The sequence below is a fragment of the Python bivittatus genome, unplaced genomic scaffold (genome assembly GCF_059951505.1).
Source record: "Python bivittatus isolate LINGU-HERP-01145 unplaced genomic scaffold, Pbiv_v1 ctg000800_np1212, whole genome shotgun sequence".
NCBI lineage: Eukaryota > Metazoa > Chordata > Lepidosauria > Squamata > Pythonidae > Python > Python bivittatus.
In genome coordinates this window covers 942,548-969,831 of record NW_028277105.1, presented here as the reverse complement: position 1 = coordinate 969,831, position 27,284 = coordinate 942,548, and the positions used below count along the sequence as shown (strand labels likewise).

The 27,284-nt window shown below is 46.5% G+C and overlaps 2 protein-coding genes across 2 annotated transcripts; one reads left to right on the top strand and one right to left on the bottom strand.

The window, feature by feature from the left end:
• Positions 1-1,321: 1,321 nt before the first annotated feature.
• Positions 1,322-12,166, bottom strand: LOC103058785 (uncharacterized). Its single transcript, XM_025170530.2, has 4 exons — positions 11,927-12,166; positions 7,693-8,417; positions 6,264-6,351; positions 1,322-3,875 (listed from the first exon to the last, which is right to left on the bottom strand). Exons 2-4 carry the CDS (start codon positions 8,389-8,391, stop codon positions 2,563-2,565), a joined length of 2,100 nt encoding a protein of 699 aa, XP_025026298.2. The 5' UTR covers positions 8,392-8,417; positions 11,927-12,166; the 3' UTR covers positions 1,322-2,562.
• A 6,391-nt stretch (positions 12,167-18,557) lies between these two features.
• On the top strand, positions 18,558-25,802 carry LOC103050971 (uncharacterized). Its single transcript, XM_088128697.1, has 4 exons — positions 18,558-18,699; positions 20,970-21,063; positions 23,030-23,154; positions 24,578-25,802. The coding sequence occupies exons 3-4, from the start codon at positions 23,112-23,114 to the stop codon at positions 25,513-25,515; spliced, it is 981 nt and encodes a 326-aa protein (XP_087984823.1). The 5' UTR covers positions 18,558-18,699; positions 20,970-21,063; positions 23,030-23,111; the 3' UTR covers positions 25,516-25,802.
• Positions 25,803-27,284: the final 1,482 nt, after the last annotated feature.

Here is a 27,284-nt window from a genome sequence, read left to right as displayed (position 1 = left end):
GTTGTTCTTTTCAAGAGTAGCAGACAATTAAATAAACTTGCAGTTATTCAAATTTGTAGCATTTGGGAACACAGACATATAAAAGTTCAGTAACATTGAAGTGCCTTTTTTGAAATGCAAGACATAAACAACTGGAAAAAGAACCCCTGACGCTCATTAGAAGGGTAGGATTTATTGTTTTTTATTTCCTGTTCCAGTACAGTAATGTACTAGAAATAAATTTATTTGAAAAAGGAAGGAAAAAACAGACAATTATACCTTTAACTAGAAGCCCACTACCTAACATTCCAATACTGGCTTCTAATAATAAAATAAATAATTTTCCAGCTGATTGCATGACAGATGAACCCCAATTAAAGATCGTGACACCTCATTCTTTTGCCCAATTTATTCCACCATCGCTGAGCTAGGTTCCTTCTATCCTCAAGTCCTAGCAACCCCACTGCCTAAAATGTAATCAAATATGATTTACTGATCCAATCTCATTTTAAATTCAAGTTTAGATTCTCCAACTCTTTAGAGTCTAAATCCTGAATGCTCTGCACTAGCAGTGCAATCATAAGAATTATGGTCCAGAGTTGTTTTAAAACTCAGTTTATATTTCAGAATTGTTAGGATTATTGATTTTATTTATTTATTTAATTTATATGCCACCCATCTCCCCCAGGATTACATTTTTTCCCCTTCTTAATCTTACTTAATATATCAAATTGGTGTACTGAGTCTCAATTCTTCTGTTCCACCTATGGGAAGATTAGCTGGAATTACAGCCTATGACATCCTAGACAGAAAAGATTCAGAATACCCTCAGTGAAGTATTTTACATTATTTCAATCATCCTTACAAACTTGGAATATTATGATTTCACGTGCAGAAAGTGCATTCTGCAATTTCCCAACATCTCTTTTGTAGCTCCCCAGTTGGATGTGGCCAAAAATGCAATTCTTTTTGGCATTTTTGAAAATTCTGGAGGTGCATTAAGCTTGTGCAGTTTTAAAACATTCCTTTCACTCCCTAAATGGCCCCATCGTCCTGGACAGGCTGACTTTTGGAGCAGCGCTCTTGATACGCTGCGTAAAGTTGAGCGTGGTTCTCAGGCTGATGGAAGGCACATAGTCTTACCATACAAGGAGAGGCTGATCATCAGAAATGAAAGCTGCTTTGATAGTAGAAGTATCTAATTCAGTGTTTCTCAATCTTGGCAACTTGAAGATGTGTGGACTTCAACTCCCAGAATTCCCCAGCCAGCTGTGCTGGCTGGGGAATTCTGGGAGTTGAAGTCCACACATCTTCAAGTTGCCAAGATTGAGAAACACTGATCTAATTTTTCTCACTCAAGCTCCCAAGGCGGCCAAAACCAGTTGTTACCTCAGTGTAGCCTATCTCAGAGGGATCTGGTGACAATAAAATGGAAGACGCACGGAAGCCATCCTTCCTCTGTATCTCCATTTGGAAGGACAGGATCCAAATATAATACAGTAAAATACAGTAGTTTCTACAACCACAACCTTGCACGCCAAAGGAGCTGGATGCGGGTGGAATGGGATACATAACCCAGTATAAACTTCTTCCCCTTTGCCACCTGGACCAGCATGGGCTGACTTAGCCGGCCTGTTTACACCTAACGTAGATCTATTTTTCTCTAGGCTGTGAGTAGAGAGCTGGAAAAATGCACATTGTTGGGTATTAAATAAAGGGAGTGACCAGATACTCTTTGGTTAAACATGTCCAATATGTTGCATTTCCACAAAAGGAGCAATAAACATGCAGGCAGCTGAGGAACGTAAGAGGCATCTGTACCTGCCAAGGTCATAGAATGGCATCCATACTTTTCCCCACCTGATGCCCTCCTTCCAAATGCATTCTGGAATGCTGCTCCCAGAAATCCCCTGCTGGACAGTAATTCCCAGAATTCTAAGAGCTGCATTCGAACCCATCTGGAGGGCCACAGGTTGAGGAAGGCTGATGGAGATACTGAATGGCACCAGCGACAGATCATTCTCTCTGGCGGCAGCAACAAGTTTGAAAGGAGCTTCCTGTGACACCCGTCCCATGAATCCCGTTCGAGGATGTGGCAAAAATTAGGAACACCAAGAACTAGTGACAATCCAGTCAGCCATGCTCTTTTCCAGGGTACACCATTGCATTATCCGTCCCACCCATCTTCTCAGGGGTTACTGAGCATGTTCAGCCTTTACTGGTCTCTTTTTTGGGGGAATTTATTTCATTTATTTCAATTTTTTGCACCTCTGCAAACCCCAGCGTTTCAAGCTTGCAGATACCTTTCTTCTGGGCCAGACAGGTGACATTTTGGATGCAAAAAACCTGCCACAATTAGACACTGGAAACAGAGAGAACGTAAGGGGAAGTTTGGCCTATCCACAACATTTGCGTCTTCATCACTGCAATTCTGTGAACTCCTCCTTCTGTCTTATTTTAGGCAGAAACCATTGCTAGCTTCAAAGGAAGGCGGTTCTAACAAACTCTGGTGTCATTCCTATGTGGAGTTTCTGCTTGTTGACAACACTTGAGGAAATCTACCCCATGTTTATGCTACGCTGCCTAGTTGTGTTCCACCACACGCACCGTGGCGTCAACTCTGGCTGAAACCTTTTCCACGGTTGGCCCATGTGCGTGGTTTCTCTCGTGTTTCAAGAGGGACGCTTTGTGACTGAACTTTTTCCCGCAGTCCAAGCACTCAAATGGCTTCTCTCCTGTGTGGCTTCTCTGATGATTAATCAGGTTTGACCGCTGACTGAAGCTCTTCCCACATTCTGCGCATTCGTACGGCTTCTCCCCTGTGTGAGTTCTTTGGTGGCCAATGAGGAATTCTCGCCGGCTAAAGCTTTTCCCACACTCCAAACATACGTACGGCTTTTCCCCTGTGTGAATCCTTTCGTGGATTCGGAGGACTGAGTTGCAACTAAAAAATTTCCCACAGCTAGCACATTTATATGGTTTCTCTCCTTTGTGAGTTCTCTCGTGGGATGTAAGGCTTGAACTGTTGCTGAAAGATTTTCCACAGTCGGGGCAGCTGTATGGTTTCTCCCCTGTGTGGATCCTCTGGTGGTTCAGAAGGTTTGAACTCTGGCTGAAATTCTTCCCACAGTCTAAACATTTGTATGGTTTCTCTCCGGTATGGAGTCTCTGATGGCGGACAAGACTTGACCTAAAGCTGAAGTTTTTCCCACAATCTGTGCACATGTATGGTTTCTCTCCTGTCTGAAGATCAGGAGGTTGTGGAGTCCTTTTCTCATGTTCCAAATGTTTAGATGGGTTCTCTTTACTGCATGCATTCTCTTCCTTTCGTGGAGCTGAACTGGAAATAAAGCTTTTACCACAGTTCAAACATATACAAAGACTACTTCCCCTCAGAGCTAAGGTCTGACTGGAATTGTGTCCACATTCAGAACATTTGTATGGTTCCTCTCCAACAGGGATTCTCTGCAGATTACTTTGATGAACCTTTTGATTCAACCCATCCTGACCAGCCATGGTTGATTCTATTCTCATTTGGTTGTTGTGCTCAGAACTCGACTCCCAACCTTCACCATCTTCATTATGTTGGGAAGGCTTTTTTTCAGCTTCCATTTTCTGATACTTAGGAAGGTCATGAGCATTTTCCCTGGGCCTTCTCTTCCAGATGTTTTGGTTGAAGATTTTGTCATCCTCTTTCTCACAGGGAGGTTTTTCTGCTCCTCCTTGGCCTAAGGGCCTTCCTTCCTTCCTCTCTGTCTCCTGCTGACATTTTGGCACGCTTCCCATTGGGGGAAAGAAGAAAACTTCTTGCTTGGCTTTACCAAACGAAACTCCAGTAAGTTCCATCAGCTGAGAAATTCCTTTGGCAAATGGCTTCCTTTCATGTTCAGCCATTTCTAAGGGAAAGAACACAGATTAATGAGACCTGTCCTGCAGGGCAGACAAAAACTAAGCAGATATGGCAAGAAGATAAAAACTAAATCTCCTAGCCTTCAGCATCTCTGTGTAAGCCACCATCATCACCATCTCAAGATACAATAACAGAAGCCTACACAGATTGGCCAATATGCGTGTTGTACCTCTGCAAGTGGAGTGGTTCCAGGGCCAGGCCCCAACATTTCACTGTTTGAGGCAAAGGACCGTATGACACACCTGTCCTATGATTGACCTGTACTTTTCAATTAACACCTGAAAGAGAGGCTGCTTAGATAAGCCAGCTCTTCCTATTTACTCTTGTGAGCTGTGAGACAGCAAAGTTCCAGCTTGAACCCAATCAGATAATTCTTTTTTTCTTTTGTCGTAGCAGGCACTCACTGCTAGACACTTAATCCTCATTAATATCTAACATTTATTTATTTATTTATTTATTTATTTATTTATTTATTTATTTATCTATCAAATTTGTCACCACCCATCTTGTTGAAATGACTCTGGGTGGTTTACAAAACAGTTCAAATTACACTATACGATACACTTAATAAACAGTAAATAAATAGACCCAAGAATAGATATAAAATTGGCAGTCACTCAGGGAGCATCATCAAGGCTCCAGCCACTCCCAGGATTGGGTAAGACTTGTTGCACAAGCTGGCAGAGCCAGGTCTTCAATCCTTTCAGGAGAGCCGGGAGGGTAGGGGTCTGCTGCACCTCTGGGGGGAGAATATTCCAAAGGGCGGGGGCAACAGCAGAGAAGGCTCTCCCCTTGGGTCCCGCCAGCCGACATTCTCTTGCTGATGGGGTCTGCAACATGCCCTGCCTGACTTTCCTTTGCTGATGCCTAAACTGAGCAACTCTGGGGGTGGAAGGGGAAAGAGATGTTGAAGAGCTGTAAAACCGGCCCAACAAAAGCAACTCCTTTGTGAGTCAAATTCTGGAGACCGTCCGCGCCTTTTGGGCTCACCCGGCTGATTTGGGACAGATCCCCCAGCGCTGCGAGTGTATTCAGGGACAAGGTCTTAATAAACTTTCTCTAAAAGGTTTGTTGCCTTCCTGGCGTCTCCCTTGGTGGTCTTGTTTTTTGCTATCTGTCCTGCAAATCCTCAGTTAAGCGTGGATGCACCTGTAGCAGCAACAACCCCTTCCCATTTTATGCAGAGGATCGGATGGTGGCGATCAGTGATTTTCTTTTGCAACTGGTTATGGAAAGCAGGAAAGTTTAGGACAAGATATGCCTGGCCAGCAATTTGTTTGGCTACTACCAAGCTGCCTGACTTTTAAGAAGGGTTATTGTAATTTTAAAAAATAAGTCAGAGGTTGGCCTGCCAAATGTCAGCATTGTTCTGATTTCCAAGAATGCTTCTCAAGGACCAGAAACTTCTTCTTTTTTTCTTTTTGGGGTGGGGGTGGTAGGAGGAATCGTGAGAACCAGTTCAGGATAGTGGTTAAAAGCACTGTGATGGGAAAAGGCATAACCTTGAGGAACAGGAGGAAGAGCTGCAACTAAGACAACGGCCAGATAAGAGAAATCTGAGTCCAGGCCAGAATTGTAACCTGAGAAGGCGTCTCAAGCAAGATCCTCCCTAGTTCTCATGAAGATAAAGGGAGGGAGTGGGAAACGCATTCAGACTTGCAAGATTCTGTTACTATAACCTTAAAATAAAAGTAGTACTAGTTTGCGTGTCCTTGGTTTCTAATTTGGTCTACCTTGAAGGACTGACAGACCCTGGGCTAGAAACCGGGAGACTGTGAGTGCTAGTCCTGCCTTACGCATGAAGCCAGCACACACAAAAAGAGACGGGGGGAACGCTGGATGGCTGCATCTTAGGACATTGCTTCAAGTTTATTAACTTGCAAAAATAAAGGCAAAATTAAACTAGGGTTGCAGAAAGTATCTTTAGGAGCTGGGCAGGAGGCAGGGAGTAATCTCAGTATGAGACTGCCTGGATTTTTTTTTACATATCATGTCTTTGGCATCCATTTTGTGAAAGTATCCACAACAGGTTATCAGAATCCCAGATGTGCCCCTTGACCAAAAAAGGGCGCCAATGTCCATTTTGGGAGAGAAGGAGTCTGTGAAGAGGATTCTGTCATCCGACATCTCACTGCTTCTCCCCAGTAAAGCCGAGGGCGACATAGGTGGTATGAGGACCCCCCTCAACGAAAAAATATGGGTTGTGATGCCGCAGCACAACCTCACCCTTACATCCATGCGTCCCTACATTGGATGCAAATATGCAAAGTCATGCATATGTCACAATGCCCGTTGTGTCAGCTGCCACTGGAGAGGAATCCAATGCAGGAGTCATGTTAGAAATTTTGCAAAATCCAAACTGGCCAAATCTTACCGAACAAGTGGATCTGCCGATCAGCCCTTTGCTCAGCTGCCTCCTTTCCTGCTTCCGACAAAGGCTGTTTTACTTTAGAGGAATTGGTCTGAAACACAAAGACCCACAAGAAGGAGTGAAGATTTAAGGCTATCTAATGGAAGTCTTTCAGATTCAGCGAAGTGTTACAATACTATAGCCAATGTATGTAAATGCTATGCAATAATAAACAAACATAAATAAATGCATACATAGCCAACATCACAAGAAACGTGGGAAGACGACACCCTTTTGCCTTCTTTAATCCCCCATCAGCAGGATTCCTTTTTTTTTTTTTGAGTCCTGCAATTAACAGATGTTCTTTTAACACTGTTTACTATATATCGGACAAACGTGTTAAATCAGAGTTTGGTTTGCAGGAAAAGGTTTGGGGTTTGTGAGCAGGGTCCCTCAACCTCGGCAACTTTAAGACGGGTGGACTTCAACTCCCAGAATTCCCCAGCCAGCCATGCTGGCTGGGGAATTCTGGGAGTTGAAGTCTACCCGTCTTAAAGTTGCCGAGGTTGAGGAACCCTGAACGAGATTTTCCCAGGGCCCTCAACGTTTCATCCACATTTTTTCCACGTTGAAGAACCCTGTTTGTGAGGATCCGGACTCCGCGTGTGTGTGCCTGTGCGCATTTTCATCAAGAAGCTTCGTTTGAAGGAAAACTGTAAACGCGATCCACAAATTGGGTAAAAGTAACTTAACGTTTCTTCTAAGTGGGCGTAACTTCTAACGAATGAATATATTTCGTTTTAATGGCGTCGCAGCCTTTTCATACAGACAGCGGGGCATCACACGACCTCAGAGTCTACATACTGGGATAAGCGGGTGGTGGCTGCTGCGTTTCATCCTGTCCTCCTCCGATATGTCCTTCAGTTTAGTGGAGTGCTAAAACATCTGGAAAAGATGTCTAGATCTTCTTTTTAAAGCCGCAGCTTTTCTAGAGCAGACGCACACCGAGCCACAACTTTTCTAGAGCACACCCCAACAGGCCGCAACTTTTCTAGAGCACATGCATGGCGACGGGCCGCGCCTTTTCTAGAGCACAGGGGAGCGCTAACGGGCGGCAACATTTCTAGAGCACGCGCACATCAAGGGGGTGCGACTTTTCTAGAGCACGCGTGCATCGATGGGCTGCGACTTTTCTAGAGCACGCACGCGTCAATGGGCCGTGGCTTTTCTAGAGCACGCACACATCGATGGGCCACGACTTTTCTAGAGCACGCGCGTATCAATGGGCTGTGACTTTTCTAGAGCACATGTACATCAATGGGCTGCAACTGTTCCAGAGCACATGCACATCAATGGACTCCCACCACATCTGAGCTACCAACCCTACAATGTCGCTTCATTGGCTAGCACTTTCTCCACATCATCTGGGTCGATCAAAAGGAAACTTACTCACCTGCTCTTCTTGCATGCCCGATTCCTCCTTCCACAGCAAGAAATCTTCTGCGAGGGCCACCGCTTGGGGACAAGTCTCTGGGTTGTCTTCCCTAACCCAATTCTGCATCTCTGGCGGCAGAATCGCCAAGAACTGTTCCAGGATCACCAGCTCTAAAATCCGCTCCTTCGTGTGACTCTCAGGCTTCAGCCACTGATGGCAAAGATCCTGGAGGTGTCCAAAGGCTTCTCGGGGTCCCTCAGCCTCCTGATAGCGGAAGTGCCTGAATCGCTGGCACGGTCGCTCCGCGTTGATCTTGTCCTGGTCTAGTACTCCCTCTCCAGCTTTCAGAGAAGAATCCACGCTTTCAGAGATGGCACGAGCTTTCCTACTAAAGTCTGGCAGGATTTCAGACACACCCATTCCGCTAAGCCCTGGGCTGGCACGAGCAGCGGCCTCTGCCAATGTGGTAGAAGAATTACAGTCATGCTGCTCTTCAGATCCAGGCAGCTGAGGTTGACTTTCTTTTGAATGAATTCCCTTCTGGATATTTTGCCATGGAACTTCTGAATCCGACTCCTCATCTGGCTCTCCTTTAATCTGCAGGGGATCCACACAGGATGGAGTTCTTCCAACACAGCCCTCCTGGAGAACGTGAGAGTCTCTTCCTCCTTCCTCCATTTTCTCCCCTGGAAGCTCAGAGCTTGTGGTCGCCTGCATTTTTATTCCTGACTATGCAACTGGTCCTGGAAACAGGACAATGTGAGAGGAGTCAAGAACAAAATTCAGTGTGGGCCATATCGGCTTAGCCATACAGGTAGTCCTCAATTAACAACCACAATATGGACCGGAAAATTGGTTGTTAAGTGGGACAGTCATTAAGCGAGTCACCATGTGACCGGACCTGATTTTACAACCATGTTTATGATGGTCGTTAAGCAAATCACATGGTCGTTAAGCGAATCCAGCTTCCCCAATGAACATTTGTTGCTGGAATTCGCTTAACAACCATGTGATTCACTTAACAACCATTGTAAAAAAGGTTGCAAATCACAATCACGTGACTGCGGGGGGGACAGTCATAAGTGCGAGTACAGGTCGTAAAGCACTTTTTCCAAGGCTGTCGTAACTTCAAACTGTTGTTAAAGAAAAGTTCATTAAGCAAGGACTACCTGTACCTTACTATTTTCCAGCAACCTTTCTTAATCCTTAAACATCTCATAGAACGTGAGGACCTCCCCACACTTGTTGGGACTGCAACTCACAGAAGCCAGGTACATGGGGCTTCCCTTGAAGATCCCCTGGAAGCTTCAGCTGGTCCAGATGGGGTGGCAGTGATGGGCATGCCACAGTATGCCCATGTAACACCTTTGCTTTATGAGCTGCACTAGTTGCCAGTTTGCTTCTGGATAGGATTCAAGGTGCTGATCGCTACCTATAATGCCCTCATGACATAGGGCCTGGTTACTTGAGAGACTGCCTGTTTCCCACAGTATCTGCCTGGCCAATTCAATCTGGCAGGGTTGATGCGCTTTGGGTCCAATGCCATCTATCGGGACCCCAAAAGTGCACCTTCTCTGTAGCAACACCTACCCTCTGGAATGAGGTTCACCACGAGATGTGAATGGTTCCCACCCTGATGGTGTTCTGAAGAAGCCTGAAGACCTGGCTCTTTGCCCAGGCCTTTGGTGAGGGTGATTCAATCTCCCTTTTCTTCCTTTGCTTTGTTCCCGTTTGGGTTTGTTTTCTCTGCCATCTTTGTTCCTTTGTTTTGTGTCATTTTTGTGTTTTTTAAAACAATTTGTAAACCTGTAAAGGGCAGAAGGATTAACCCTGAGGAACAGGAGGAAGAGCCACAACCAAGACAGTGGTCAGATAAAAGGAACCTGAGTCTGGGACAGAACTGCAACATGAGAAAATGTCTCAGACAAGACTTTATCTCGCAAAGATAAAGGGAGGGAGGGGAGAAGCGCATTCAGACTTGCAAGATTCTGTTACAACAACTTTATAGTAAAAGTAGTATTAGCCTGCCTGACTTTGGTTTCCTAGTTTGGCCTACCTTGGAGGGCTGACATAACCACCCAGAGTCAGTGGGAGGTGGGCAGCATATGAATTTAAATAATAATAATAATAATAATAATAATAATAATAATAATAATAATAATACATTTGGGGAGCTGTGACCCCCAACCCCGTCTCAAAATCACCAATTGGGGAAGTCTATTTGAAAACAGCTACATTCAATATTATTATCTTGAATTTCTCCTTATTGGTTAATATAAAGAATAGAAGCATTCAGGTAACTAAATGTCACTTTTGACACTTCACTGGATCAAAAGGGGTTCCGTAGAGACACATTGCTCTAATTCAGGGGTTACAGAATAACAGAAATAAGCCAGCATATTGCAGCTTCACCTTCACTTAGTTCTTCTTTCCAGCAGGAGCAGCTAAATAAACCATCTCTTACAATGGTTTACTCATCATGAGGTTCAAGCTAGAATCCTTGTTGAGTTCTCTTAACAAGCCAGAGTTATATAAATCAGGGTTTCTTCTAGGCTTGTTACTCTTACTCGCTAGGAGAAAAGCAAACTGGATTCTTCATTTGCGAAACACATTAAACTAGCCTTACACTGCCTGTCAACTTCCAGATAGATAGATTGGAACATCCCCCACCCCTCCAAATTTCTGGCCAGGGTAGTCAAGAGCCCATGCAAATGATGATTAAGGAGTGATGCAGCTTCATGGATCAGAGGAAAAGCTGGACCAGTCATTTCTGAAAGGGCACACGTGATCCCCTAAATGGGCATACATTCGGTAATGCGTTGTGGGTGCCCCACCGCATAAGGTGGTCTCCATCAGCATTAGTTCAGCATTATTAAGGGCTCCAGGGATTCTCCAGCCCTGTTCTGGGACATGTTTGAATCGTTTTGGGAAAGAGAGAAAAGTGACAGGTACAGTCACTACCAGTAAGCCCTCCCCCAGTCCCCGCCCAAGCCCATCAGGATTTCCTTCTCTCTGACCTGCAAAGGAGTCAATCATATTTTCCTGCAGTCGCTCCAAATAGTCACAGGAAAAAAAATAGCATATCTGAGAAAGCAGCAGGAACAACTGTCTTTTGTACCTCTGGGGCCAACAACCTGTTGGAAAAATTATCTCTTGATCTAATGTGAAGGTTTGTGCTTTGTTTTGCTTTTTAAAAGTCAGCTTGCAGAAAGGGAAAAAAAACCAAAACGATGTTTATTACAGGTAGCCTGAAAGCAACATAACCAGTTTGGTCAGTTTTTCAGAGGGGCAGACTGGCAACTTGACCTGCCTGTCTCTGCTTGTTCCAAAACTTTTACTTGTATGTCAGGAAAAGTTACTGATCCAGCCTTCTGCACTGTGGATCCAGGTCTCTGAAGTAGAGGAAAAGGGAGGGTCTCCCTTGAGTGTTAGCTAAAAGAAAGGGGGTTACCCTGGTTTTCATTTTCTTTTTCTCTGCTCTTGGCCCTAAAACAAAAATCCTGTATGTTAAGCTCCAGAAGAACAAGACAATGCCCTTTTTTCTGTTTTTCTCTCTTCTCCAAAGTATACTTATAGGTTTGCAATTTATATAAAATCCCAGCAATTTTATAATAGATCATACTGTATACGCAAATTAAATGAATGAAACCTTTTTGTGATTATTTGTTCCTGCTATTAGAATCAAACGATTAACACACCTTGGTGTGAACCATGATGGCATTATATAAACAAATACGTGGCAAAGATTGTTATATTTTTGCCCTACGCAGGATACGTGGGTGCGAGATTTGGTGGGTACTTGAGTGGGGGAAGCCCTGCTGTTGTGAACTGAATTGGATAATTGGGGTGGGGGGGACTGGAGAAAAGTAATGTCAAACTGTTGTAGCTATGGCCAAGAAGCAACCTGGCCCTCTTCAAGTGGTCATCCACAGCTGATTTCAGCTGGGCTGAACTTCCAAAGGCTGCCTGGCAGATGGATTCCCTCCGCCTTTTGTTCATATTCTTATCAAGCTTGCAAGGCAGGTTAGGTCTGGAGATGGCCACGGGTCCCAGTGGGCTTTAGGCTTAGGGCAGGGAATCTGAGCCTGCATTTCCCACGGAGTCAGTCTCACCGGTGCTCAGAGGATCTTGCCACCTCCTGGAGTGGCACAGCCCGCGACCTGCTTCCCCAGAGAAAGCAAGCCCACTGAGTTCAACGAGGCTGACCCAACAGGCGCAGGGTTGCGGCACGGTGGCAGCGCAGCGCGCTTACCTGGAAGGAGGTCCGAGAGAGCTCCAGGCAGGCGACTTTCTCCAGAGCCCAAAGGCCGCGATCGCCGGGATCCGCTTCGCCCCGGCGGGGCTGGCGTGGGTGCAGGGATGCGGGGGCCGGGGCTCGCGTCCAAGGGAATAAACAGCCGCCCCTCGTCCCCAGCCAGCCCCATTAGAAAAGGAGGGACAGGAGGAGCGTCCCGCCTGCTCCCCGCGCCTCCTCTGCGCTCCCGATCTAGACGCGCCGCTGGGAAGGGGAGGCGGCCAGGAGGACGCGCCGCGCAGCTCCGGCTGGGGAAGGCGGTGGCTTCGCGGGGAAGGCGTCTCTGGCCTTGCCGGCGATGCCGCTCCTTCCCTGCCTCCTCCGAGCCTTCTCTTCCTCGCTCTGCTGCCGGGCCCGTCCCGCTTCCCTCGCTCACCTTGCGGCAGCGAAAGCCTTGCCCACGGCGCTTTGCAACGCCCGCGCCGCCTCCCCGCTTTCACCTGCACGCGCTGCCCGGGGGAAGCCGGCGCTCGCGCCTCGCGCTCTCCACCCGTGGGGAGGAGGTGCGCGCTCCCTCTCTCTCTCCCCCCACGCCCCCACGCCCCCCGTGATATTTTGGGGAGATGGCTGCCCCCCCGTGGGGAGGAGGTGCGCTTCCTCTCTCTCTCCCCCCGTCCCCCACGCCCCCCGTGATATTTTGGGGAGATGGCTGCCCCCCCGTGGGGAGGAGGTGCGCTTCCTCTCTCTCTTCCCGTCCCCCACACCCCCCGTGATATTTTGGGGAGATGGCTGCCCCCCGTGAGGAGGAGGTGCGCTTCCTCTCTCTCTCCCCCCGTCCCCCACGCCCCCCGTGCTATTTTGGGGAGATGGCTGCGGGCAGTAAGTAGAGAGCGCAAGTGGCTCGAAAGAGCGCGGCGTCGGCGGGACGCGACGCGCGATGCTGACCCGTCCTTTAGCAGCGTGGGAAAGCGCCTGTTGGATTTCCCAGGGTCGGAGGACGGGAGAGGTGCGAGAGGAAGGGGGATATTCCAGGGGACGGAGAGAGGCCTCCCTACTTGCTGTTTCTTCTCGGGATTTCACTGTGTAACTGGAGGTAGGGGTAAGAGCCACAGTGAATTCGTAAGTTCAGTTTTGTTTTCAGTTTTAAACAAATCATGTATTTACTCTTACACTTAGAGTTATTTTTTTCCCCTAACAGTGTTTCTCAACCTTGGCCACTTGAAGATGTGTGGACTTCAACTCCCAGAATTCCCACAGCTGGCTGGGGAATTCTAGGAGTTGAAGTCCACACATCTTCAAGTGGCCAAGGTTGAGAAACACTACCTCAACAGTTAACTTTTACTACTTGTCCTAGCTGGTGCTTTATACTAATCAGTTGTAGCTAGAGAGACACAGTTGGACATAACTTGGGCGTAATTTCTGGTCTGCACCTCTTTGAATGATAAAGAAAAATATGATATCATTACTGGGGTCTGATTGTCTTCTTGATTTAGAAAACCCTGGTTTGAATTTTTGTTGTTTTCCTCTTTCCTGCTCATTCCTTCTGCCTTTTGTGTGGTGTTCGACCAACAGGAAAAGACTCTCTCTCGCTCTGAGTTAAAGTACAGGTTCTGGATAATCGTGTTTTAAATCGATAACTATCAGGAGAATCCACATAGATGCAACTTTTCACTTATTATTCGGTTACCTTTTGCAAAAGGCGGTTTATCCATGGTCTGTTGGGTGTTCGTGATGCTCCTGGATACAGAGATATCATGTTTGCCGAAAAATACAGAAGCTGTTCAATTCTGGCTGTTCACACTTTTGCTACTTGTGTCAATTTGACTCATTTAAGTCCAGGTCAAAAGCTGAACATAACCTTCTCCAACCTGATGCCCTCCAGATTGGATGTGCAGCTGGCTAGGGATTCTGGGAGTAGTAAACCAATGCATTTGGTTTTATTTATTTAAATCATTTTTAGTGTACAGCAGAGGTGAGTATTGTAATTCCAAGAACACCAGCATGCTCGTGGCACTTCCTTTACCACTCCCAAGGCTGCCTGCCTCAACTAGAATTTTTAATTATAAAAATGGCATTTCCTACAAATAACCCCCCCCCCAATCCTCAAATGGGAAGCTGGTAAACTACAAAGTAAAGCACCTTAAAATAAATAAAGTAAAGTAAAGTAAATAAAGTACTCAGTACTTTACTGAGATAAAGTAATCCTTATTTCTAAAGGAACCCACACAAGCCCCATCATTGCAGCTTAATATTTTGTTAGGAACTGTGCTTACCAGGCTGGGAAGTGTCGATGTAGAACGAAATCAAACTGGAGGGAGATATTTTTGTTTGTTGTATTTTATTGCCGCTAGTGAGAACTATCTGTGTGGCCTCTAGGAGTTGGAAGTGACTTGATGGCACATCATCGGTCAGTCAATCAATCAATCAGCTTGAAGGGGCAACACTTCCTCTTGTCAGAAGAATCAGACTCCTCCTTTTTCTCTCTTTGGGGTTTGTGCCAAGCTGGGAATGTTAATGAATCAGAGATATTACATTTATTCACCCAAAATATTGCTTCGGATGGGTGACCACAAGGAATGCCTCTCCATCTTCCTTTTTATAGATCTTTTAGTTTAAAGATTTAGCCAATCATTATCAATGGAACGGAATGCGTTAGCTTATCACAAACAAATGCTTCCTTATCTTAGAACGAGAGCAGATGCCTCCTTACTTATAGTCTCTTTATCCAGAGCTAAAGCAGGTATGTTTTTCTTAAATGGGCATTTTGCCTTTCCTATATATATGTTTTTCTATACATAAGGGGAGATGGGCGGAGACTAAATCCAATGTATTATTATTATTATTACTACTGCTACTACTATATATGTCTTCCTTTACATGGATTTTGCTACGTGATGTGCCTGTTCATTTCAAATGGCGAGAACCAGGCTTTTCCTTTTATACAGTGGTTACTGCCTACACAATCTTTAAACATATAAGAAGAATATTGCAACACTCTGAGAGAGCAGGTCCGTGGCACGAGGGTCTTCCTAGACTCATAGCTACTGCTCGACAGGCAGGGAGAGACCGTGGCTAGAGAGGATTTTGCCCACTTGCAGCCCTACCTTGAGCAGAGGGCCCTTGCCACCGTAACTCCTTATCTCCCCCGCCTGGTTACTGCCATACACTCTACCTGGAGTTTCCCCTGAAGACCACTCAGAAATGCAGTTGGTGCAAAGTGTAGAGTCCAGTATGCATCTTCCACTGATAATCTTTTAATGATACCCATTTAGTGGAGATGAAAGAGGTTGGGGTTACAGGCGATGTTTCTCTAATAATAGAAGAGAATCTCTGTAACTCAGGGTCGAACTGTGGCGTCCTTGGTGCTCTCAGAGCCTGGGGGTTCGCTTGCAGATGTTTCATTACCCAACAAGGAAGCATCATTCACACTGATGATGTTACCTAGTTGGGTAATGAAACGTCTACAAGCAAACCCCCAGGCTCCGAGAGCACCAAGGACGCCACAATATTTCTCTATTGCGGCTCCCAAGGGGGGGACCCCCCCCACTGAAGATTAGATTGGCATTCTCATGGTTGGCCTTTCAGACATAAAGACAGTGTCGTACCAGAGGATCCTTGAGGGTTCCCCATTACACTTACCGTACTGTTTTTATGGTTGCTTCTGTTTTTTACTGGCTGTTATGTTTTTATTCCGTGTTTACGTTTCTGTGTTGTCATTTACTTATTTTATTCATTTATATTACAAATTTAGACACCGCCCTTCTCACGAGGAAGTGACTCTGGGCGGTTTACAGTAAAAACAACAAATAAATATCAGTTAAAATAGAATAAAAATAGTATAAAAATACAATAAAACCAAATACATACATAAATAATAATATCTTCCAAGAAGCTGGTGATCAAAAAGTTATTAACATATGGGAGCATCTTCAAGGTGATAGCCACCCCCAGGGTTGGTTGCCCCTTTTCTCGCCCCATGCAAGTTGGCAGAGCTAGGTTTTGACTGCTTTCTAGAAGGTCAAGAGAGTAGGGGCCTGCCTCACCTCTGGAGGAAGGGTATTCCATAGGGCAGGGGCCACGGCAGAGAAGGCTGTCCTTCTGGACCCCACCAGTCAACATTCTTTCGATGGGGTCCGCAGCAAACCCTCTGGATTTTGTTGAATCCAGTGGTATATAAACATAACAAGCAAAGAAAAGAACTTAGATCTGACAAGTCAAGGCAGTTCCATTCAAGGGAACCCCCTCACACCCCATCTGTAGGGTGATAACTTTTTCCCGTCAGAACTGCCAGAAAAGGAACAAGATATCCCCATGTTGGGACAGTAATACAGGCAGTCCCCGGGTTAAGAATGAATCCCGTTCCTAAGTCTGTCTTAACTTGAATTTGTATGTAAGTCGGAACTCATACTTACAAATAAGCCTAAAAATGGTGGACGGCATTCTCCTTCCTCGAGCTGTCGAACTGCTGAAGCCGTGCAATGTTTTCATGAACCGCTGAAAACAGGCTGTATATTAAAAACACGTGGCTTCAGCAGTTTGTTGGCTTGATGAAGGAGAATGCTGTCTGCCACTTTTAGTAATAGGCAGCCTGTTTGTAAGTATGTGTTGTCCATAAGTCAGGCATTCTTAATTGGGGGACTGCCTGTACCCGTGGAATGGTGGCATGCTGTTAAAGCAGTGATTATCATAGGTGTATTCGGACACCTAATGTGAAGACCTCGCTTTCTGGGGAAGGCTCTGATGGTGGGAAGAGTGGAAGGAAAAGAAGGAGAGGAGGACCAGCAGCAAGAGGGGTGGACTCAGTTGTGGCACTGTTGGAAGAGCTGAAGGACCAGGATGGGGACAGATGGAGAAAATCTATCTATGTGGCCAGTAAGAGTTGACACCAACTTGATGCCACATAAACAATCTTGGGTATACCACATTTGGGCTGCAAACATCTGGACAGCTGCTAGGTGGCAGCAAAAAAGATACAGTTGTATTTCTAAGTCTTTGCTGCCACCTAGTGGGTCCCTCGAGTCCTGCAGTGCAGACACAGTAAATGCAGTGCAGATATGGCTCTAAATAATATGTAGATCTCCCAGTACTTTTACAATTGGTGGAAAATAAGCAAGTAGAAGAAAAGACAGGCAAGAGAAGTAATGCAGATGCCTTTATGTAAGATGAGTATGTTTCCTCCAGCAAGCTCCAGTCAAAGGAACTTACTTCTGTATGCATCAAGAGCCAATTTGGTGTAGTGGTTCAGATGCTGGCCTGGACATCCGGAGACTGTGAGCTCTAGGCCTGTCTGAAAGCCGGCTGGGTGACTTTGGGCCAGTCCCTCTCGCTCAGCCCAACCCACCTCACAGGGTAGTTGGGGTGGGGAGAATAGGCAGGAGAATTAGATATGTTTGCTGTTGTTCAGTCTTTAAGTCGTGTCCGACTCTTTGTGACCCCATGAACCATATCATCCCAGGCCTTCCTGTCCTTCACTGCCTCCCTGAGTTTGCTCAGTTTCATGCTCATTGCTTCAGTGATGCTATCTAACCATCTCATCCTCTGCCGTCCCCTTCTCCTTTTGCCTTCAATCTTTCCCAGCATCAGGGTCTTCTCCAAAGAGATCTCTCTTCGCATTAGGTGACCAAAGTATCTGAGCTTGAGCTTCATTATCGATCTTTCCAATGAGCAATCAGGGTTGATTTCCTTTAAGATTGACTGGTTTGACCTCCTAGCAGTCCAGGGGACTCTTAAGAGTCTTCTCCAGCACCACAGTTCAAAGGCATCAATTCTTCGGCGCTCAGCCTTCTTTATGGTCCAGCTCTCACAGCCATACATTACTACTAGAAAAACCATAGCTTTGACTATGCGGATCTTTGTCGGCAAGGTGACGTCTCTGCTTTTTAATACGCTATCTAGGTTTGCCATAGCTTTCCTCCCAAGGAGCAAGCGTCTTTTAATTTCATGGCTGCAGTTTCCATCTGTGGTGATCTTGGAGCCCAAATAAATGAAGTCTGTTACTGCTTCCATTTCTACCCCTTCTATTTGCCAGGAATTGATGGGTCCAGATGCCATGATCTTAGTTTTTTTAATGTTGAGTTTCAAGCCAGCTTTCGCATTCTCCTCTTTCACCCTCATCAAGAGGCTCTTTAGTTCTTCTTCACTTTCTGCCATTAGGGTGGTATCGTCCGCATATCTGAGGTTGTTGATGATTCTCCCTGCAATCTTAATTCCAGGATAAAATAATAAGAATAGTAATGACGATGATGACGATGTTGTAATAATAGCAATGAAAGTAATCATATCCACATGCAAATGATACTGCTGCCTATTCCCTGAATGTTAAGTCAGCGCCTGGGAGTGGGACCTTGACTCAGCGATAACGGAGCGGCAACCATCAATCTCCGCTTTCAAGCCCTTCTGATGGCGCGTCCAAGAAAGCCACGCTCTTCAGCCCCCAGCCACCCAAAGCTTTCCCGCTTGCTGGCCTTCCGTCCTAACCGCTGCAAAGCCAAGGCGCGGACCCCCGCCGCCCCCCGAGCCCGCTTGCCTCCTGACCCCCCGCGGGCGCCCCCCCCGTCCCCGTCCCCGTCCCCCCGCTGAAATGGTTAAGGAAGAGGAGCTGCCATTCCTAGAGAGGGAACAGGAAATGCCGCCTGGGCCCCTCGGGAGGGGCGGGGGAGGGGGCGAGGAGTCTTCCTGTCCCGCCCCCTTCCCCTCGCGAGCGGACGGTGCCGTCCGCGGGTGGCGGCGATTGCAGGTGGCGGAGCCGCTCCCGCTCGCCCGGCGGCGCTGCCCCGAGGCGGCCGGGGAAGGTCAGCGCGGGGAGAGCCGGGAGGGGCCGCCGGGCGGGGCGGGGCGGGAGCCCGCGGCGGGAGCGGGAAGGTCGGCGCCCGAGGGCCGGCGAGCCAGGCGGCTTTGCAAAGCGGGGCGGCGCGGCGGGGCTCCGGGGGACGCCGCGGAGGCGCGTCCATGTTGTTTTCGGGTTGCCTCCTTCCGCTTCTCCCGGCCCCCGGGGAGGTCCCGGTCCCGGTCCAGCTGCCCCGCCCGCGGAAGAAGCGGGCCCGCCCGCGCTGGGCATCGGAGGGGAGGCGGGATCGGGCCGGCGAGGGTCGGAATCCCCCTGGCGTCGGGCTGCTCCGTGCCCGGGAGTCGTCCATGTTGTTTTCCTAGCGGTAGGACGGAGGGGGTGGCCGGGGCTTTTTTCCTGGGAAAAAGGGTTTTCGACGAGCCGCCCGTGGATTTTCTGGTGGTCTCCCATCCAGGCCCGGACCTCGATCCGGGCTGGCTCGATGCGACATCCGAATTCCTGGCTCCCCGCTAAAAGAACCGGAAGGGGGAATGTCGATCGATCATGGCCGCGAGTGGGAGTGGAGCCGGAGCCTTGGTCTTTCCCGGCCGTCAGGGGTGTTCGGGCAGGAGGTTCTCCTGGAGTTTGGCTTCCAGCGCCGGTGTTTTTTTTCCCCGAGTGCATCACCAGGGACAGCTGCTCCGAAAGGGGAGCGAATGTCAGCCGATGCACTGATGGGAAAAGGGTCCACTTTGGGGGATTTCTCTTCTGCACGTCCCCCCCCCCATGAAAGATCTGCCTGTCCTCCTTGCTGCATTTTAATTTATTTCATTTTAACGTCTCTTATTAAACGTATATCCCGCTCAAGGAGACTAACAGTAACTAAAACACAAGACACAAAATAAAGAATTAAAAAGCACCAGTGTAAACTGATGCTAAAGCGGATTCACTGTGAAAAGCTGAGCTTGGCCAAGGAGATGCACCTCGCCTGCTGTTCCGAACAGAGGAAGCGGGGGTGAAACGCAGCTCCAGAAGGCGTGCGTTTCGCAGCCTGGAAGTAAAGCAGGAAAAAGCCATCTTTCCTGCAGGCCCCCGCTTGGTGCCCTCCAGGTGTGCTGGATCCGCTGGTGTTAGGATGTTGGGAGTTGTCCCGTCCTCCAGCACATCTGGAAGGCACAGGGCTGGAGATGGCTGGTATGTGGCTAGTTAAATTCTGCTCAGGAACGACATTTGGAATCCTGGTCCTGGGAAAAGAGTCCGGGGGGAATATGTCAATTCAGGTACGGCATTGGATGTAAACAGAGCAACTGCTGGTCTTGGTAATCGGATCTGTTGGGCCTTATCCCTGCTGCTCTGTCATGATACTATCAGGCTAGTAGTCCCGATACTTGCATATGACTCGCCATATTAGTTTCTGAAGAAAGTGGGAGAGAAAGCGTCGTTCTGCTTGGCCATTTCTCTTTGGAGTATCTGGTTCGCCAACATGAATGCTGGAGTGGATTGGCCTTTAATCTGGACTCTTCTCGCGCTCCCCCCCGCCACTCGATGCTATGTATATTCCAGGTTCCCAAGTGTTTCAAGTCGCTTGTCAATCAACCCTTGAAGCCTGCACAGCCTATTGCCCAAGAATGCATGTCTGTTTAGAAACAGCTCCTAAATACTGTGTGACTTTGTCTTTGCATTTAGATTTGTTGACTTTGGACTGGGAGCAAGGGAATTATGATTTCTCTTCTGCATGAATTCAAGATGTCTTAAGGTCACAGTGACAAGACTTAGTCTAACGCAGAGGCAGAGAGCTGAATCCTACATCATAGGATTATGAAGACAGAAACCACAAATACCATCCCTAAATCTCTTGGGATTAAAAACTATATTAAAACAAATCTCTTACTGTCTATTTGCACTACTGTATAAAGATCATAACAGTGGCCTAGTACGATAATGAATACGATGTCTTTTCAATACTAGAAATATACTTTTAAATGGAAATCACTCCAGCTGGTAGCAAACTCAAGTACAGAGTATCAATGAGATCTTTGGAGCAAAAATGAAGAAAGTTGTTTTAGAATCCTAGTATTATCCTCCTTTAAAATAGAAGAAACTGTCTTTGATTTCATTTCTCTTTAATCTCACCAGAATGTCTTTAATGTTTCCTATACTTGTTCAGACATACTGACTGTAGCATTTTCATTTTGCCTGTAAAATCCATGTAATTTCTTTTTAGCCCTATTAAATCTCATAGGTTTGTATTCTGTTTTTTAGCCCAGTTAATTCTGTTCCTTTTCTGTTGTTTAGTGTCAAGGTTATGAAATACTCCAGTAGCACCTTCTCTTGTCTTTTGAAGGAGGAGAAACTTTAATAAAGGATTTCCCAGCTTGCTGCTCTCTTGGTAAAGTCCCTTCAGATTCTAGTTATGTTATGGATACCTCCACGTCATTTTCATGGCAACAATATAAGTTTGGTACTGTTTTTTTTTTCAGCATGGTTTTTTTTAGTGTCCTAGTCTAGCCAATTACTATCCTAAGATCTCCTGGTAGTCTCCCATCCAAGGATTAAATAGATCTGGTTCTCCTTAGCTTTTCAGGAGCAGGCAAGGTCAGCTAAATGCTACCCCCTAAATGGACTCTCTTTTTCTGTTCTTATACTGTAAATATATTCCATGCAAAGTCAGGTGAAGGATAATCTCAGGTTTGCCAAGAGCAGCATTACTTGCCCAACTTTGTCCAAATAGGCCAATTTAGGGCTGGTTTTATCTAGATAGGATCCCTTGAGGGAACACCAGGGTTGTAAACTAGACTGGGAGGTTGAAAAAGATGCCCTTGGAAAAGGCAAGCCATGTTGCTGCCAAGATAACCACATGGATATGTCTGTGAAGTCACCAGTTGTTGAGCTCAACTTAAAAGAATTGTGGTTTCATAAAGATGGTGTCATAAATTGTGGTTTCATAAAGATGGTTTCATAAAGATGGTGTCAGCCCTTCAGGGTAGGCCAGGTCAGGGAACAGACACCACTGGAAATAATTGAACTCTATTTTATTGATTTAGGCCAGTGTTTCTCAACCTTGGCAACTTTAGGATGCGTGGACTTCCAACTCCCAGAATTCCCTAGCCAGCCATGCTGGCTGAGGAATTCTGGGAGTTGAAGTCCACGCATCCTAAAGTTGCCAAGGTTGAGAAACACTGATCTAGGCTATAATAACAGAATCTTAAAAGCCTGACCATGTTTCCCTTTCTCTCCTCTTGTACCAAACACAATCAAAGCAAGGCAGTCTTGAGTTTCTTTCTCACACTTTCTTGTTTTCCCGGGCTGAGCTCATGTTTTGCTAACAGTGGCCACATATTTTCTCCAAAGCCGTCTCCTTGTTCCTCTAAAATATCATACATTTTAAGACAGTGTTCTCCAGTGAGCCCAAGACTGTGAATCCAAGAAGCCCGTGCTAATAGGGAATTTCATTTTCAGCCTAGGAAATGGAGCCTGAACTAAAGGTGGATGCTGCTGGGCTCAGAACAACAGGGAAATCAGAGGCGGCAGGAAAAAAAAATTGGGGTGTCATCCCGATTGAAATAGGGAGTTATTGGCGGGCCCTCCCCCCAAAATTGACACATTCCCTTCAAGGGAGAGTTTGATGGAAATGAGCAGTCAAGTAAGGAGAAGGATAACCCCAACCTTGCAAGGAGAGCGAGAGTGTCTGCAGGGGGAGCGTGCATCCAGTCTGCAAGATGACAGGCACAGTGTTGCAATCCAAGCCTTGCCCCATTTTTATGTGTGTGTGATGGCAGTGCCCGTACAAAGGAGGCAGGGCTTGAATCATAGTGCTGCACCTGCCATTTTGATCCCCTGCTCTGGGTGCCACAGCAGAGAATTCCTGCAGGCCAATTGCTAAGTGGAAAATCCTGGGGTATGTGGGAACAGGAGATGCTGTTGAGTTGGAAGGGCAGTCTGAGTGTTTTTAGGATGCTGAAGAAAAACAGAAGGTAAGTCGCTGAATGCTGATGAAGTTTCTTTTGAAACTTAATGTTTATAAAAGAGTGGCTTTTCAATCCAAGGTCCTCAGTGTTGCAAACATGGTAATATTTTAAACATTATATACTTGATGGCACCAGGGCATCTCAGGCATTACTCTGCTCTTACAGATATTTGAATGGGTTAAATGCCTCCATGTTTGATTCTGGAATGAAAAACAGAAGCGTTAGAAATAGAGGAATTAAAAAAAAATGATCTGCAAAATATTCATGAAGGAAATTTAGCTCTGGTTCCTGCCACGGGATTATGGTGAAGCTGTTTTGAGTTCCACCTGGCAGGACAGGGCAGAAATTGATCTGTGCCTCTTCACAGTATCCTCACTTTTGTTCTAGGTATCGGGCAGTGGAGAAAGAGACAGCCGCTTCTGCTAAGGCAGACAAAACCCTCTCTGAGTCTGTGAAGATCCAACTCCACATGGAGACCTTTCCGGAAGAGGATGAAAATGCCAGCTTGCTGGGTAAGAGAATTCTGGGCAGTCTTTGGGAGATGGCTGGCCATCTAGCCTGTCCCAAGACACTTCACTTCCTGAAACCAAGGGAGTTTCTTGCTCATTCTATGTCTGGGCAGCATCTGGACTGGAAACTAGATCTGACTTTAGTTCTGGTGGTGGGAACTCTGCCACATTCAAGCAAGCAGGCTAGTTTACGGAGGCCAGGATAGGTTATGCTGGGTACCCAGCTTTGCCCTTTAAGGGAATTGCCAGAAAATGTCTGAAGATTGGCTTCCTGGAGTAGCTGCTCCCCTCTGCCTAATGACAGGGCTAGTCCTGCAAATCAGGGACAGCCAGTCTCTGCCTTGCTGCCTGGTGTTAGTTAGAGCAGAGCAAGGAATGGAAAGGATTGTTAGGCACAAGATTATCCAGCAGGGGGGTTAAAAAAAGGTGAAGAAGATCGCTGTGACTGCACAGCTGAAGCCCTGTGTTCTGTGCAACACAAGTTAAAAAAGATAGGACTACGATCACAGCAGATTTTTTTTTACCTCCCTGTAGATGCTTGTGGGGATCAGAGTGGAAAATAAGCCAAATGCAGGAAGATTAAAGGATCTGATTATATTTGGACTGTAGGGGGCTCACAGGATGGATTCACGCAACAAACGTGTCCCAGTGAGCCACTAACCCTGTCAAGAGTGCCTTACATTTGGATCGGGCAGCCCTTGGCCAGACTAACCAGGCCAGCAGCTGCTTTTGGAGGAATCCAGAATCGCCGTCAGATTCCTCCAGCCCTACCGGAGATCCCATAAACCCTTGGGTCAGAGAATGCTCCCAAGACATCCTTGCATTGATGTCCTCTTTGCCATTGGTCAAGCGGGCAGCAGTGGGTGGGGCTTGGCTTGTGCAGCTGCTGAAGCTTGGGGAGAAAAGTTCTGCACTGGTGGGCCTCGAAAGTGTTTTCGTAACAGGACTGTTTGCCTTTTTGCAGCTTTTACCTTCTGTCCCCTTTCTTGGACTAGGTAGAGCTTGGCCCCTGCCGGACACTTAATTGAATGTTGGGGTTTGCACAGTACAGCTCACTGGAGGCGGTAGTTTCACTCCCAGCTGACCCAGCTCAGTATTTGGTTAAAATTGTTCCTCCATGCTCTAGTGAGGTATTTCTCAAGCTTAGCAACTTTAAGATAGGTGGACTTCAACTCCCAGAATTCTCCAGCCAGCATGCTGTCTGGGGAGTTCTGGGAGTTGAAGTCCACCTATGTTAAAGTTGCCACGATTGAGAAATGCTGTTCTAGTACTTGCTGGGTTAGCTGCTTCACATAACACCCTGGATCCTTCACTGACTTGGTTAAGGGTGTTGCATGTGGAAATAGCCACTGAGCAGATGAACCAATGGTGTAAGGCACCTTTCATGTTCCTGTGATCCACTGGATGGTTTCTTTTATTCCTGCAGGCAACGGGGAAGAGAGAGAGCCCGAAGTGGAAACCTGTTGGATGGCGAGGCCTGACTACATGGAATTCAATGGGGATTTGCTGGAGGAAAATATGTATGAGTTTTCTGAGATATCTATGGTCGAGGAGGGGAGTCATTCAGAAGAAGCAGTGGAAGAAGCTTCTTTTTGTGCAGAAGGCCCAGACTGCGCCAGCAACATCCCAGACTCCTTTAACGCCCTGAACGACCAGAAAGCCACAGTTAGAGAGAAGCCCTATAAGTGCTCCTTCTGTGGGGAAAGTTTCAAGCAGCGTTCCTACCTGGTCAAACACGAGAGGACCCACACAGGAGAAAAACCCTACAAGTGCTCGGTGTGCGGAAAGAGTTTCAGCCAGAGTTCTCACATCATTACGCACGAGAGGACTCACACGGGAGAGAAACCCTACCAGTGTTCGGACTGCGGGAAGAGCTTCAACCGCAAAGCGAACCTCCTGGCGCACGAGAGGACCCACACGGGGGAGAAACCCTACGCGTGTTCAGACTGCGGCAAATGCTTCAGCCAGAGCTCGTGGCTGATGGCTCATAAAATAATCCACACCGGGGAAAAACCGTTTAAGTGTTTGGTCTGCGGAAAGCGTTTCAATAACCGTTCGAGTCTTATTAAACACAAGAGATCCCACTCGGAAGAGAAGCCGTATATTTGCTCGGACTGTGGGAAGTCCTTCAAGGAGAGCTCTAAGCTTATTAAACACCAAAGAATCCACACGGGCGAGAAACCGTACAGATGCCCGCTGTGCGGCAAAGGGTTCTGCTTTAAGTCCAGCCTGAGCCAACACGAGCGAACGCACACAGGAGAGAAGCCCTATGAGTGCTGTGTTTGTGGGAAAACCTTCCGGCAGAAGTCGCACCTCATCAGGCATGAGAAGATGCACATGGGAGATAAATCGTACAACTGTTGAGACTGCCGCAAAGCCATCAGCTGGGGCTCAGGTGTCACAGGATACATGTGCTCCCTACAGGAAGAGATACAGCTAGCATTCTGCCAGCCCCCGTAGTCTCAGAAGAAAGGAAGAAAAGCAAAAGAGGAATCGGGAATGCAGTTTTCTGCGGAAGGACAGTGAGCTCTGTTCTGATCTGGGACTTGAAACAAATTCATTTAAATCTGCTTTGTAAATCTTTTGCAATTTGTTTTTTCTAATAAAAAAACCAAAGTAGATCTCCCAAACTTAGTCTGTCCATCCTTGTTCCAAGCTTCTCAGTCCAGACTCTGCCTCCTTGGCAGTCCTGATGGGAGTTATTAACAGGGGGCTGCTTCCTCCTCCAAAGCCAGTGGGGGGCATCTTGCACAAACTGGGGGAAAGAGACTGACCCAGTGATGGGGAAAGGAAAACAGGTAGAGGGGAATTGATGTCCTGGATGGCATCTCCGCCCTGCAATATGTTTTGTAACAGGGTCAGACCATGTTGGAGGCACATTTTATATCTGCTCCATAACATTTAAGGTGACTTTCACAATTGTTATTTAAACATTAAAATATAATTGTTTTTAGATAATTGCACTATAGAGCCCCTAAGCTGTAACTCAAGAAAGGCCACACAGGGGATCAAAAGTCTTTTCTCAATAGAAAGCATATAGAATATTGCAGCTGTTAACATACACAATACCAGTTTAGTATATTAATAAGAAATGTATGGTTTGGTAAACTTTTAATAAAAATATTTCAGGGTGAAATGGAGTTGCGACTTTCAACATTTGCTCTATTCTACAATAAATTGTTTTCCTATTATTGTTGAACTTTGCAGCATTGCCACCATATATGGAGGCATTCAATTTGTTCATTGCATTTTCAGCATTTTGTAGGAAAGTTACTCATTTTGCCAATCAAGACTGGAGTAATATACCAATGGTAAAATAACTTACACCAATTCTCTCCAAGTATAACATTTGAGGTAAATTCAATATATTTTTCCACTGGAATTCCCAGAGTTTCACCTTTATATTCAAATTTTGCATTCACTTAATCACGCACTCTTTCAATTGTTCAGCTTCAGAGCTGTATTTCACTAATAAACTATAAATTGTGCCTAACATGATTCCCTGAACCAAGAGGTGCTAAATTGTGAAAAGGAAACATTTGAGATGTCAAAAGCCTTTCTCTAACAGATGATCTGTACTGTCTCTTTTAAAGGAACAACATTTGAAAAAGGCACTTCCTTTGCCTTTTAATGTCACCCTTTTATCCCTCCCTGCTCAGGCATTCCTCAAATACACCAGTCTTTCAAGCCATTTGCACAACAGCTTGTGATGGGACTTGTGGAAGTTGGCAGAACAGTCAGAGCCAATCTACACTTCTCCAGCTGTCTGAGAATGCAAGAATAGGTCTCCAGCTGGAAACAACCCCCCGCTGTCCCTGTATTTTTCTTTGCTTCCATGCTTGCTTAAAAGAAAGAAAGAAAAAAATAAACCTGATTTCAAAAAGTTCTAGAACCTGCAAAAGCACTGTTGCAGTTGAGGGAAAGGAGACCACCAGGAACACCCAGTGTTCTAGGTAGCCTGGAAAGTTGAGAAGGAAGAGTGTAGCTTAAAGGGGCCCTTACTTCTTAATCCTGGTTTAATCAGAAACAAACCCTAGTTTGTTCACATGAAAAGCACAGAACCCTCCCTGGGTATACCAGTCCAAATGGGAGAATGCATAGATTATAGAAGAGTTCCTGAAGATTTCATTGAA